Consider the following 13,785-nt stretch of genomic DNA (forward strand, 5'->3'; position numbering starts at 1 on the left):
TTCGACTTTTTTTTATTCTGCAGATTTTCGTCGTTCAACTACTTCTACATTCCTCAACCGATTCAAAACATTCCAGCTTCAATATATTACAAAAATCCATGCTTCGCAGGCAATTATTTTTCTTTTTCAAAACATTCACAGTTTTCCCACAATTAAAAAATGTTCACCCAAAAAATCCCCATTCATTTTCAATGAGACAATTCATTCAAAATGTTCAGCTCATTCAATTCACTTTGGAATCAATTTTCAACATTCCCCTATACACATATTCACCACCATTTGACATAATTCCAAATCATTCAATAACATCTCCCCTCATTTAATTTGTTTTCACATGTTCATTATTTCTTTCAACATTTTAGCATTCACATGCAATTTCTCCAGAAATTGCTTCATCGAGTTTGTAAATTTGATCAATTTCAGTGGAGAACTTTTTTTTGTCCCACAATAAACAATCCAAGAAATATAATTCTAAAAATAACTAATAAATAGAAAATGTATTAAATAGTTTAATGAGGTTTGATCCTGCACATCTAAATAAAAGTTTAAACATCGTTTTAGTGACATCATTGTCATTACTCTGGTCAACTCTGAACCAGCAAGAACACCTTTCATGAATATGTTGCTAATATGTATTACTACTAGTAGTAGTACTGCTACTAACTGCCACTTACTACTAAATCGATAAAATAGTTTATTTTCAAGACAATTATCATGTGCATGAATTAAATTGATCTTGCTTACTTAATACTTTTTCAGGCACTGCAGTTATAATTTCTCTTAATTCAAACTTCACCTGGTCTCAAAAACGTCTTTATTTATTTGCTTTTAATGTCCTCACCATGTCGTTTCAGCGAGGAAGACGCCGCCGCAGTGTACAAGGCTGCCCGCTTCCTCAACATGACAGGCTCAGGCTACGTGTGGCTGGTGGGCGAGCGGGAGATGTCGGGTAAAGCGCTGAGTGAGGCACCAGACGGTACGTTCATCTTTCAGCAGAGACCTGTGGTAAATACACGGGCGTAACTCAAAGGATAATCGCAACAAAAACAGGATTAGTGAAATTAACAATTGATGTATTACTGTACATGATTTCACCATGGAACCAATGTGTGTCGTGTGATGGATAAGCGTTTAAATGTTTAAGCACCATTTGTGTTTAAAGGTTTAAATGTTTTGTGTTCAGTACTCCTTGTTTTCTTCAGTTGAATTGTGTGTTTCCTGGCTTTTCATTGTGCTATTCTGCCATGTTAATGTCCCGATTTCTAATTAACTATTAAGGAAGAGTTTTGCAACTGGTAGAATGGTAAGCTACAACAGCTTTTCTTGTTCTCATTTCTTCAGTTTCTCTCACTACATTGTATCACTTCGTGGTCACCTACTTTGTGTTTCTGCCCTCCCAGTCACCTTCTACAACAAAACCCCTTCTCAGAAAGCATTTTTCCACTTATTTTTGTGCTGTCATCGTCTCCACTTCCACTGTGGCTTCTTGTAGAAGTCAATTGGACCTGGTTGCAATCAGAAAACTTAGCTGAAGTTGGATTATTGACTGCTTTGATGGTGTTTTTGTTTTAACACAAAAAATCGTTTGCCTGATTCCCCAAGTTCTGGATAACAGGAAAAGAGTAAATGAAATCCAACTTCAAGGGACTCTTTACACATGCTGTAAAAGGTCATCAGTAGCAACCAAACAAGAAATAACGTTATTTATGTTGCCCTGCCTGATGACTTATTTTTCCAGGCAGGGCAATCAGATAACTACTGATGTGCCACCTTTTTTCAGGATGTCTAAACTAGAGACCCTATAAGTTTTTGCCCACTTTGAGCATTGCAAAAGGATCCTAGGAGGCAGCTCCTTTTTCAGATCACTGATTATGCGTTTGTCATTGGATCGGTCATAGGTTTGATCGGCCTGCAGCTCATCAATGGGAAGAACGAGTCAGCTCATATCAATGATGCAGTGGCGGTGGTGGCCCAGTCCATCCAGGAGCTCTTTGAGAAGGAAAATATCACTGAGCCACCAAGAGGATGTGTGGGCAACACCAACATCTGGAAAACAGGACCTCTCTTCAAAAGGTATTCATAAATTTATGTTGTTGGAGGTTTTTTGTCTTCAGATTTGATTGAGAAAAGAGGTGTTACTCCATTTTCAAAATGCTTGTCACGTCATCTAAAAAGCAACTATACGTGAATAGAGTGGATAAGAATTACAAACAAAACCACAAAACTGAAAACAAACTTACATATTTTTGTAACTTCCTGTGTCAGTCAGTCTTGGTGACTTTAAATAGATCCATGACCTTTAAGAGGGTAAGACGATAATCTTTTTTTTTTGCCCTTCTCATGGAATACAGTAGGCCTACATGTTTGTCAGTTGGTCCATATTTGCTAGTGCTGTGCAAAATGTTCGTATCTTTCAGATTATATTACAGAGACAAGATGTGATGAATATTTTCAAGCCATTTTGCATATTTTCTTCTTTTTTTTTCTTTTTTGTATTTGATTTTTTTTTTTAAATACAAAATGATTATTACGTATTCCGTATCTGTTCACATAGTCATCACAAAGGATATATTAGGGATGTGGCCGGCGAGGCCCCAAATACTCATTAAATGAGACAGTGACAGTGAATTTAGGTTTTATAAATTGTAAACTAAGGAAAGAGTCCAACAATTTTGTCAACAAGTCATCAAGGCACTTGACTTAAGGATGTCCGGTTGTGCTGCCTTGTTAAACTTGGTATAAGTATGTTACTTTTGCACATAGAACATAACGGCTTCAGCTGGCTGACAATTGGAAATTTGCATGTCATGTGGGATCCCTCAAGGGTCAGTCCTTGGAACCCTTTTGTTTAGTCTGTATATGCGCCCCTTGGGCCGAATTCTTCAGACTGCCACTGTTGGCTATCATGGCTAAGCAGATGACAAACAGCTATATCTTCCAAAGTCCTCCAAAGTCCTTAAAATACAACAGCTCAGTAAAAGTATTGTCACAGTCGAAAACAAACCAAAATGTAATTCAAATAATAAAAATTGTTTTTGGTAATAAAGAGTAGAGGAGACCACTTGGAGTCCCTGTCATTTTAGAAAGACCAAGTCAGACATTTTTTTGATTAATTCAGAACTGACTTTCAGAAGTCATATCAACTATAATTCACTAAAACAGCCTGCCTTTCACTATCTGAAAAATATATTGAGAGTGAAGGGTTGCGTGCCCCAATGCTTAATGCTTTACACTACACTTGATTATTGTAATGGTCTTCTGACTGGACTCCCTCAAAAGAACATCAAAGAGCTGCAGCTCGTTCCAAAACAGATCAGCACTTATTATTTTAAAAGATGTAGACTGGTACCCAGTCAGCTGTAGAAAAGACTTTAAAGTTCTGCTACTGGTCTACAAATCACTGATTGGTTTAGGTCCTGAATACATTAAATAAATTAATATAAACCCAATAGGACTCTGAGGTCTTCAGACTCAGCTCAATTAGTGAAGTCCAGACTCCAAAGCAAACATGGGGAAGCAGCATTTAGCTGTTATGCTGCACATAAATAGAATATACTTCCAACAGATGTGAAGTCAGCCCAAAGTGTAAATGCTTTTAAATCTAGGTTAAAAACTCACTTTTTCCCTTGTGCCTACAACAAAGGTCTTTCGGAGCATTTTAAAATCTTGATTTCCAAAATTTGTTCTCTCAGTAATTGTAGTTTCTAATTCTTTACTTTGCCTTTAAATGTATTTAGCTGTTTTGTTTGTGACCTATTTTAAATGCATAAAAACTTTCAATTATGGGAAGCACATTTAAATTACCTTGTGTATGAAATGCGGTATATAAATAAAGCTTCATGCTAAACATGGTATAAAACGTCCTAATTTTGTTTATTTGGCTGCGTCAAATTTGCTTCAGTGTTGGTTTCACACAAAAAGAAAATATGTTAATTATTATAGTCCTAATATAACGCACATTTAACGTATACCTTTTGTTTCTATAGTAAAATCAATGGCAGAATTATTTATACATTCTAAACTATGAGGCATTGTCGGATCATCAAATACAAGACAACATTAGACTATTGTGTAAAATGCGTTTTTTAAATGAGAAATGCTACAGTGGTTGCAATCACAAATACGAAACAGATTACATCACATATTCTATCTGTGGTACAGAAAATGGCCAGCCGACATTCAAGTGACCCATTTAGACCCTTTTTTCAGCAACATAACAGGAAAACAACTCCATGCAGATGTTTATTAAAACAGCTGACATCAGCTCAACACACGAAGATGAAGCGTTCAACTCCTCTGAGAATACATATATATACAGCACATTATTTCATGCTCAAACACACATCCGCTCTCTCATTATGCACATGGGCTTTAATTATTCGTGTTTGCCTCCCACAGGGTACTCATGTCATCCAAATACCCGGAGGGGCTCACAGGACGCGTGGAGTTCAATGACGACGGGGACAGGAAGTACGCCCACTACAGCATTCTCAACTACCAGAAGAGTCGACTCGTTCAAGTGGGCGCTTATAACGGGACGCAGGTAAACTGACAGCTGCCACAGATTTGCATGGGGGTTCACTTAAGGCATGGTTCAGATTTATAGCTCTTTTCTGCTGTGTTGTGTATATATGACACTTTTCTGTTTAGCTGTGCTCAGCAGAAAAGAAACAGAAGGCAAGTGACACTTGTGTCTACGCTAGAGTGGTCACGACTACATGCACAGACATTTTGGGGGGCAAGTGCTCTGGATGGAAAAAATGGCACATTTATGCTTATGGAATACCTTATTGACAATTCCGAGATGATGTCACAAGTCAAGATGGTGGTCAATTTGGTTAACAAAAACTATCCGAGGATTATTTTGATTTCGAAATGTGATGAGATGTCGTTTGACTACTATGCCAATCGGTGTGGCTTGTATGATAGTCACAGGCAAAAGCACTACAATCAGCCGTTTGTTTTCACCGAAGAAACGAAGCATTTGCATTGCGTTGCATTGGGGAGGTATCAGAAATGTCTGGATGTTCGGAATTGCCAATAGAAGTTTTTAAATAAACATTACACACACATATAATAATTAATAATACCCCGCAGCTTTTTTAGTTTTAATAACAGCCTATATTAGGGCAAAATAGGGCAACACTTGAAGCATTGAAATAACTTACATCTATGGTTTGTACAAAATAATAGCTAATAATTTAGCTAATAATAGCTTCATGCCTGCTGATTTAGTACAAAACACTTAAAAACAAAATGTGAATAGCTTTTAAGATTTTTCAATAAAATTAACCATAAGGAGCAAATCAATATTAAAATAGTTTTAAAAGATGCTAATCACTAGTTAACATGACTCTCTCTGGCCTTGACTCTGACTTTTCATCTTCATGTGTCTTTGGTTTCATCCAAGAGAGCAGAGAGTTGCTTCCCTTGGCCGCTTGCTGTATAGCTCCTTTTCTTTTTCCCCTTTTCAGCTTCTCATTTCTAAGCATTATGCTACAATTAGTAAATAAATAGAGCAATTGTAACCAGACAGACCAAGGGCACGAGAATGAATAAGACTGACTGTGTCCAAGCATCCAGGCATTTATGATATTCACACAATGCAACTCAATGCAAATGCTTCGACCACCGACAACGTATTGGATTGATTTTGCCTGTGACTGCTAGCATAATACAAACCAGACACAAACGACATTTTATCACATTTTGAAGTCAAAATAATCCCCACAAATCAAATTACAATGATCCAAGGTGCAATGCTTTTACATGCACGGACCACTGAGAGTTTCCTTTCACCCTCATTAGTTGCACCCTGTGGTGGTCATCACGTTATCTATTATTGATTTAGCAGCGCATAGCGTTAAACTAGCTAATTAGGTGGCCATTCGGCTAATTTATGCTCAGTTGTTTGTGCTGTATGAGACATGCTACCGCGACCGTGGCTATCACAGTCAATCTCAGTCTCTTGTTCCTAACATAACCATTAAACCACCTAATACTGAATCTATTTGATGGATTACTAATGTACTTTTTTTTTTTGCTTTTGGTTAAGTTTTAAAAGGAACCCCGACTGTAATGACAAGTTTGCTACATAACATTTATTTGGTTGTTACTAACATATCTATGAGATTCATTTTTCAAAAATCCTTTCCAGTTTAATACATTTTGTATAAACTTTATTTGTACGCACGCCACCATTGTTGTTTACGTCGAAATGCATTCTAAGTCACCCTTCCCCACGCCATGCTCTCTTCCCGGTTGCATGTTGTTTCTTTAGGAATGCTACAAGGCTTACCTTGCTTTCTTTATACCCGTTTCGCATTGCTCGACAGAGAGCCAGGCGTCCTTCTACGTCTACGCAGAATGTGTTGCGACATAAACAACAATGGTGGCGTGCGTACAAATAAAGTTTCTACAAAATGTATTAGACAAGAAATTATTTTTGAAAAATTTATCTCATAGATATGTTAGTAACAACCAAATAAATGTTATGTAGCAAACTTATCATTACAGTCGGGGTTCCTTTTAAAACTTTACCAAAAGCAAAAAAAAAGTACATTAGTAATCCATCAAATAGATTCAGGATTAGGTGGTTTAATGGTAAACAGTAGGAGTGTGAAATACTACCTGGTGATTTGATCCGTATCACGATTCATAGGTCACGATTCGATTCGATACAGATTAATCCCGATACGAATCTATAAGTGTATTATTGTGATTTTTTTCTCAAATTTAGAAAATACTAATCAGTAAACTTGTACATGTACACTGTAAGATTTGTATGAAAATGTATTTATTCATCTGAAACTTCAGGCTGTGAGCCACTGTATTTAACAAACAATCTGTTTCTTGTTTGAGCAGCATTGAAATAAAATATTAAGGCTTAATGTTCCAATAATATAAATTCTTCCATGCTTAACGTGTGAACCCTAAGTAAGACGTTTTGTTGAATATTTCCATAAAAAATTGATGTTTAAACATCGATTCGGCTGCATATCGAATCGATTCAAGAATTGTGCGCTGTTATATTGCGATATATTGCCGAATCGTTTTTTTTTTACACCCCTAGTAAACAGATACGCAAACGCAAATTTGGGGTCCAGACTATAATACATACCCTTTTTGTCAACCTAGTTTTGTTATTGTTGTTGTTGTTTTGTTGTTATGTAAAATAGAAGTTCATAAAAAAATACTGGCAATATTATACTGTAAGAAAAAATTTCATGACACCTTAAGGTAGGATGCGGAAGTCAAAGGGCAATCATAAATAACCAAACAGCTGTGGTTATATAGAAATGATTCATTAACGATGCTTACGCTCAATGTAAAGTTCTTATCATCTGCACACCTTATGTCAGCACACTCTCATTATACTGTAAATGTGTGTGTGCTCGTGTGTGGTCTCCCTGTAGGTGGTAATGAACAATCAGCGCAAGATTATCTGGCCTGGTGGGGAGACGGAAAAACCACAAGGCTTCCAGATGTCTACTCGATTAAAGGTAAGGTGGCTTCACATCAACACAGTGATGTGATGTGATGTTCCTGTCCACACAGATCAAGTTTGAAGCACAACTTATGTTCCCTGTGAGTGTGCAGAGGGAAATGAAGCCGCCGCATATCCAAGACCTGCAGCAATATATTAAACATTTCTTTTCAGAAAGGATCTGCAAAAAGCTTCTCATTACTCTGTCTGTGCATATATTCTTGCATAATGTTTCTTGGACATCCTTTTTTCCATTGCTGTTTGCTGGTCCCATTGGTTGAAAACAGCTGAAACAATGTGATCAACAGCTTTCTGTCCTATTTGTTGTAGATAGTGACAATACACCAGGAGCCATTTGTTTATGTGAAACCCACTACGCCAGACGGAACATGCAAGGAGGAAATGACATTAAATGGAGTCTTAATTAAAAAGGTTATCTGCACTGGGCCCAATGAGACCATCCCAGGTAACACATCAGGCACGTTTACATCAATGTGCTTTTAACGCACATTCACCTACTGGAGATGCATACATATATATGCAGTAGGTATTTATATATGTATGCATGCAGCTGAGTGTGCCATTGAGAGTGTGTGACGACTGAGCTAGGTGTGTGTCATGCGCTCAGAGCGACTGCGTGTGAGCATGAAATCTGCATACGGAGAGCGTGAGGCATTTGTCCAGTCAACATGCGCCGGAAAAGGATTTCAATTTATGAAAACAGTATATTTCCTTTTGGTAGATTGTGACTCGCAACCTTTCTGGTTACAGGACGCCCAATTGTGCCGCAGTGTTGTTATGGATTCTGCATTGACCTGCTGATCAAGCTGGCTATGACCATGAACTTTACCTACGAGGTTCATCTGGTGGCTGATGGGAAATTTGGAACCCAGGAGCGGGTTGGTGTCACTTGACCTCACTAATGGACATATTTGTTATTCATTATTTCTGCATATAAATGCACTTGGCACAAATAATGTACACTGCTTCTCACATTTTTCTATGTCAATTTTGGAATTGGTCATTTATCCTACAATTTGGATGGAGATGGATGTCGTAATTCTGAAATTGGTGCCATAGAAGTAGAAGACACCACTGGCAATTATTTTCCAATAGATGAACCTAGCTGTCATCATTGGCTGAAAAATAAGTGATGAAAAAATGCAGACAATTTATGATCTTAAACTTTTTTTTGAAGAGTTAATAACTCCATTTTGGTCTAACTGGTGTTTATATTGGGTGTAATTTCACTGTTAACCACTAGATAGCAGTGACTCAGTAAATTTCAGACGTGGATTTGAAAGAAGAAGAATAAAACAGGAAGTATTTCAACATAATCTAGTTTTTATTAAATATTACTGATTGTTGTCCACTGTAATCCTGCTTTTTACACCAACAGAAAGCTACAGCTGTAGGTTCATTTTATAATTTAACTCTTTGGGCATGATTCTAGATGTATATTGTGAGATGATAAATTATTATTATTATTATTATTAAGTTTGCTATTTTTGTGTTATCCATTGCTCCCGCGCTTTCTCAATTTTATGTACAGTATTTAAATGTGTGTGTATTATTTTTAATGTGATTTTAAAGACCTTAAAAACTGTCATGTCGTAAACACTATAAAAAATGCCTAGGGAGTATTTAAATAGGGTGTTTCTATATTGGGCATTTATTTTACTTGTTTCCGGGGTGGTCTGGAATGTAACACCCATGATGAGGAGAGGGATTGTTGTACTGTCAAAAGGTCTCTTATGTTCGTAGATGACATTTTGATTCAAACTTTTCTGGAATTAAGTCATTTTAATCCAACAGCATCCTAATTTTCATGCTATTGGGGTTGCAGGTGAACAACAGTAACAAGAAAGAGTGGAATGGCATGATGGGAGAGCTCCTGGGGGGCCTAGCTGACATGATTGTTGCCCCGCTGACTATAAACAACGAACGAGCCCAGTACATTGAGTTCTCCAAACCCTTCAAATATCAAGGTCTTACTATCCTGGTTAAAAAGGTAAGTTAATGAGTTTGGAATGATCTCTTAATAAGTAAGCACCCACATGTAGGTTTTTATTCCTCTTTTATGGGAAATAAGATACCACATTGGCCGATGTGCAGCCAAAAATAGAATAAAATTAATCACAAAATATTATTGTATGTATTTTATTATTTATTTATTTTCATAAAAATAGCATAATAAAATAACATTAAAAGAATAGAAAAAGACTTCAAACCCATCAAATATGAAGAAAATCTTCTTAATTGTTGTTCTTTAATTATTCTTGTCAAAATTGGTCATTTTGATACATCTATTACGCAAGTATAAGAGATCATTGTTACAAAACAAAGGTTCAGCTAGTGTGTCACCAAATTTCTAATCACATCATAAATGTTGCTGTAAAGGTTGAGTTACATGCTAGAGCCATCCATGGTTTATTGCTAGTCACCGTCTAGTTTTAGTAAGAATGTGCACATCAAACTATTTTAAGACATTGGCATGTGTTCCTTATATTTTAGATTAGATTTGCATTTGTGTTTTATGTTAGGTGGGAGCTTGAACTTGTAAATGGAATTGATTGCTAACTACTCATTATTAGGGTGTCAAAATTAGTGTGATTTTGAGTTAATTTAAAGTTAATTTTTTTTTTTTAACACGCGATTGGAAAAGCCTGTACTGGGGAGAATTCGAGTCGAAATGCAGCAGACACGTCCATGTCAAAATTTAACAGTGAAAATTTTAAAGAAACATGCTCTGAACTTTCACCAATGTTTTACAAATGCAATTATGCCATCTAGTGGCAGAAAAATGACCTCAACACATATCAATATCACACTCGTTTTTTATAGTACAGTACATATTTTTAATTTCAACTCAATTTTATGCATTTTTATGAAAATAATGTATCAACGACTAAAAGATGCAGCCATATTTCTCTTAGTTTAACATTTTTTCCCCACTTTTATGTTAACAATAATATGAAATTTTTAAACATATATTTATTGCACATTTAGAACAGATTTGTTTTTGTTTTTTTGTTTTTTTTTGTTTTTTGACAGAAAGAACATATTTGTGATTAATCGTGAGTTAACTATTGAAGTCATGCGATTAATAACGATAAAAAAAAATTAATCGCCTGACACCCCGATTTATTACATTATCTACAATAAGTAGTTGAATGTTTATGAGTAACCAGTTGCGATGTATGTTTCCAGGAAATCCCTCGCAGTACACTGGACTCGTTCATGCAGCCTTTTCAAAGTACTCTGTGGCTGCTGGTGGGTCTTTCGGTACATGTGGTGGCGGTGATGCTTTACCTACTAGACCGGTTCAGGTACACAGGGAACAGTGTGTGTGTATGTGCGTGCGTGCGTGTGTGTGTGTGCGCGCGTGCACTCCTAATCCTTGTAGATCTTCCACTCAGTTTAGATGAGAAGACAGACAGATGCGAAGATTAACTCCAACCATCCCATCGCCATATCTCTGTGCTGCCTTCTTTGTCTGTTTTCCTTCTGTTCGTCTTTCTGGCTTTGCTCGCTCATGTTCAGTTCCTTCCCTTGCCCTCAGGCTGCCACGGTTTTCACAGGCACATTCTCTGCAAATGCTCAGTGGATCTCATGCAATCCGTTTCCCTTGCAGCCCGTTTGGAAGATTTAAAGTAAATAGTGAAGAAGAAGAGGAAGATGCCCTCACCTTGTCATCTGCCATGTGGTTCTCCTGGGGAGTGTTGCTCAACTCTGGAATTGGAGAAGGTGACATGCACACCCCGAAAGAGGAGAAATTTGTCATTGGGTTGAATGTGGCACATGGTATTGAGACTTTAGGGCAGAACATTAGTTGTACCTTTCATTGAATTTTCAGTATTTTGTAACTTGTAGATGTCAAAGTCAAGATATTAAGAAGCTTGTTGTTTCTTTGGTCTTTGTGCAATGTGACATGCTCCAGATGATGTGCCTCTCTTTAAAGATGACATTGTAATTGATTTTAGAAAATGCTTTGATACTGTTTGTCTTGTAACAGTTTTACTCCTTTTGTCTTTCTACATATTCACTGGAAAGTGCATTCTTGTCCATTTTTTTTTAGTTCTTCCTTGGTTGTATACAATATACAGAATATATGCTTTAGTCTAGTTTCCGAACAGTGATATTATGTTTTTTTTTTTTACTCGCAGGTGCACCTCGTAGCTTTTCAGCGAGAATCCTTGGCATGGTGTGGGCTGGCTTCGCCATGATCATTGTGGCTTCCTATACTGCCAACTTGGCTGCTTTCCTAGTGCTGGACCGGCCTGAGGAGCGCATCACCGGCATCAATGACCCAAGAGTACGTGATGATACAACCCCAATGTCGCCACTACATCACTTGCAATGTTAACCGGCGCATGACTAGGAACTTAATTAAAGATCTCATATTATTCAACTTTTCAACATACTAAAATATTTCTCAAATGTGTAAAAGACACGTCTGTGACATGCATTCGTCAAAACTGACTTTGGATCTAATATTGTTGCTGTCCCTAAATCAGCCAAAAAATGCTCTGTTCAAAACAACTTGTGTTAGGGGCATGTCACTTTTATGTAAATAGCTGTATCAGGCCACGCCTAGGCCATACCCTTCTCTCTCGAAGGGGCCCATTTTGGTCTTGGTAGCCATGTGCTAATGTTGTGAATGGTAACGACTCGCAATGGCGGGCAGAAGCAGTGTGGTACAATCGTACCAATTTGACAGACATGTCTTTTACACATTTGAGAACTATTTTAATATGTGGAAAAGTGGCATAACGTTTACCGTAAGAAAATGTAGCATAACGTTACTGCAGACACTATGTTGTAGCGTTAGTTTGCGATTGTTTAGGCAATGGTTATTTCGCCGTAACCGGCAACTCTTCTGCAAGCGTTATTTTGCCGTGAATGTCTCGGATTTGCCGTGAATGCTTTTAGACATTTACAAGCGGTTATGAATAACACAAATGTGGACATTTAGGCCACTGCGCGGTCGCAACGTGCAAGCCATCTCGTCGAGACCACTTAGCGGCCGGTTACCATCACAAAGTCACGTCAACTAGGTGGTGAGTTGCCAGTTACGGGAAAATAACCACCGCTGATTGTATCTTGGCAAAACAATACGCGACCACTTCAGTATTATCCAACCACCGTCTGCTTTATCATATCTGACCTCTTGTAACCAAACAATCTCCACACGACAAATGTAGCTCCCACTTTAGGCACTAAAAATACACCAGTAATATGGTACATCTAGGTACATCTCTAATTGGAAGGATAGGAAGGAACTCTAAATCAAAATAAAATGTTTAACTTACATCTTTCACGTTTGCAATTGCGTTTGGGATCACCTTTGGGACCGATCCATTATGCTTAAACAGGCTTTCACTAACAAAACAGTCCTTCAAGAAATGCTGTCAGTACACGTCCTTCAAAAATAAAAATTAATCCACTGTCTTCTCAAAGACTAGGATGAAGGAAACAACCACTTTTTCCTGATCATTGTTTCCCCTCTCCACTAAGCGTTTGCGAGCAGGGAAAAAAAAAAGGAGCAACCAGCTTCTCGAATTTCTGTGTGTGTGCCAAATCTTTACCAGAGGCGGTACCACTAACCCGACGGGGCGGGGTCGAGTGCACTTCCGTGTTTTATTGACGTCACCAAGTCATGGAAGTTTAATCGGCCCGTTTGAAGCACACCTTTTAGAAAGGAGGAGAAAGCTAAAAAATAAAAAATGCGTCGCAGACGTACTTTTTTCATACCTGCTTGGATTGTAGACAGGCTGGCGATGCATATTATTGATAGAAACCCCCACTTAAGTTTCATACCTTCATATTATAAGACCTTTAAAGGGGAAGTCAACCCCCCAAAAAATTATTGACAGTAATATGATCTATGCAGCCCCACTAGTCTAAATATGGTATTTTGGTTAATATTGCGTTAGTGGAGTATGAGTTTAGCAGCAAAATAAAGCAGTTTTTATCAATATCAAAAAGGCGGCCATTTTGCCACTTGCTGTCAAGTGAATCTGACATCACAGTTGCTCGGGTATCAGCTAACAACCAATCACAGCTCAACTTCAGAAAACAGGTAAGCTGTGATTGATCGTTGCCTGGGCTCTTGAGCAAATGTGATGTCATCTTAAATTGACAGCAAGTGGCAAATTGGCCACCCCCTGAGATGGAGAAAAATGGCTGGATTTTGCTTCATAACTTATATTCCACAAATGTAATATTAATCAGAATGTCATGTTTAGACTAGTCGGGTCACATATAACATATTATTGTCAAGAAATGTTTAAGATTGA

General features: G+C 37.5%; 1 protein-coding gene across 12 annotated transcripts in view; it reads left to right on the forward strand.

The window, feature by feature from the left end:
• The window catches only part of LOC144034219 (glutamate receptor ionotropic, NMDA 1), a 49,654-nt gene that overhangs the window by 18,820 nt on the left and 17,049 nt on the right, over positions 1 to 13,785 (forward strand). For 8 of the 12 annotated variants that reach the window (XM_077542816.1, XM_077542817.1, XM_077542821.1 and 5 more), the window contains 10 exons: positions 855 to 976; positions 1,899 to 2,073; positions 4,399 to 4,543; positions 7,416 to 7,502; positions 7,817 to 7,964; positions 8,258 to 8,385; positions 9,333 to 9,497; positions 10,697 to 10,815; positions 11,121 to 11,233; positions 11,653 to 11,801. In XM_077542816.1, the coding sequence (XP_077398942.1) occupies positions 855 to 976; positions 1,899 to 2,073; positions 4,399 to 4,543; positions 7,416 to 7,502; positions 7,817 to 7,964; positions 8,258 to 8,385; positions 9,333 to 9,497; positions 10,697 to 10,815; positions 11,121 to 11,233; positions 11,653 to 11,801 (1,351 nt within the window). The remainder of the gene's footprint in view (positions 1 to 854; positions 977 to 1,898; positions 2,074 to 4,398; positions 4,544 to 7,415; positions 7,503 to 7,816; positions 7,965 to 8,257; positions 8,386 to 9,332; positions 9,498 to 10,696; positions 10,816 to 11,120; positions 11,234 to 11,652; positions 11,802 to 13,785) is intronic. The other 4 variants (XM_077542818.1, XM_077542825.1, XM_077542820.1 and 1 more) reach the window with 1 other exon arrangement.

The sequence above is a fragment of the Vanacampus margaritifer genome, chromosome 14 (genome assembly GCF_051991255.1).
Source record: "Vanacampus margaritifer isolate UIUO_Vmar chromosome 14, RoL_Vmar_1.0, whole genome shotgun sequence".
NCBI classification, from domain to species: domain Eukaryota; kingdom Metazoa; phylum Chordata; class Actinopteri; order Syngnathiformes; family Syngnathidae; genus Vanacampus; species Vanacampus margaritifer.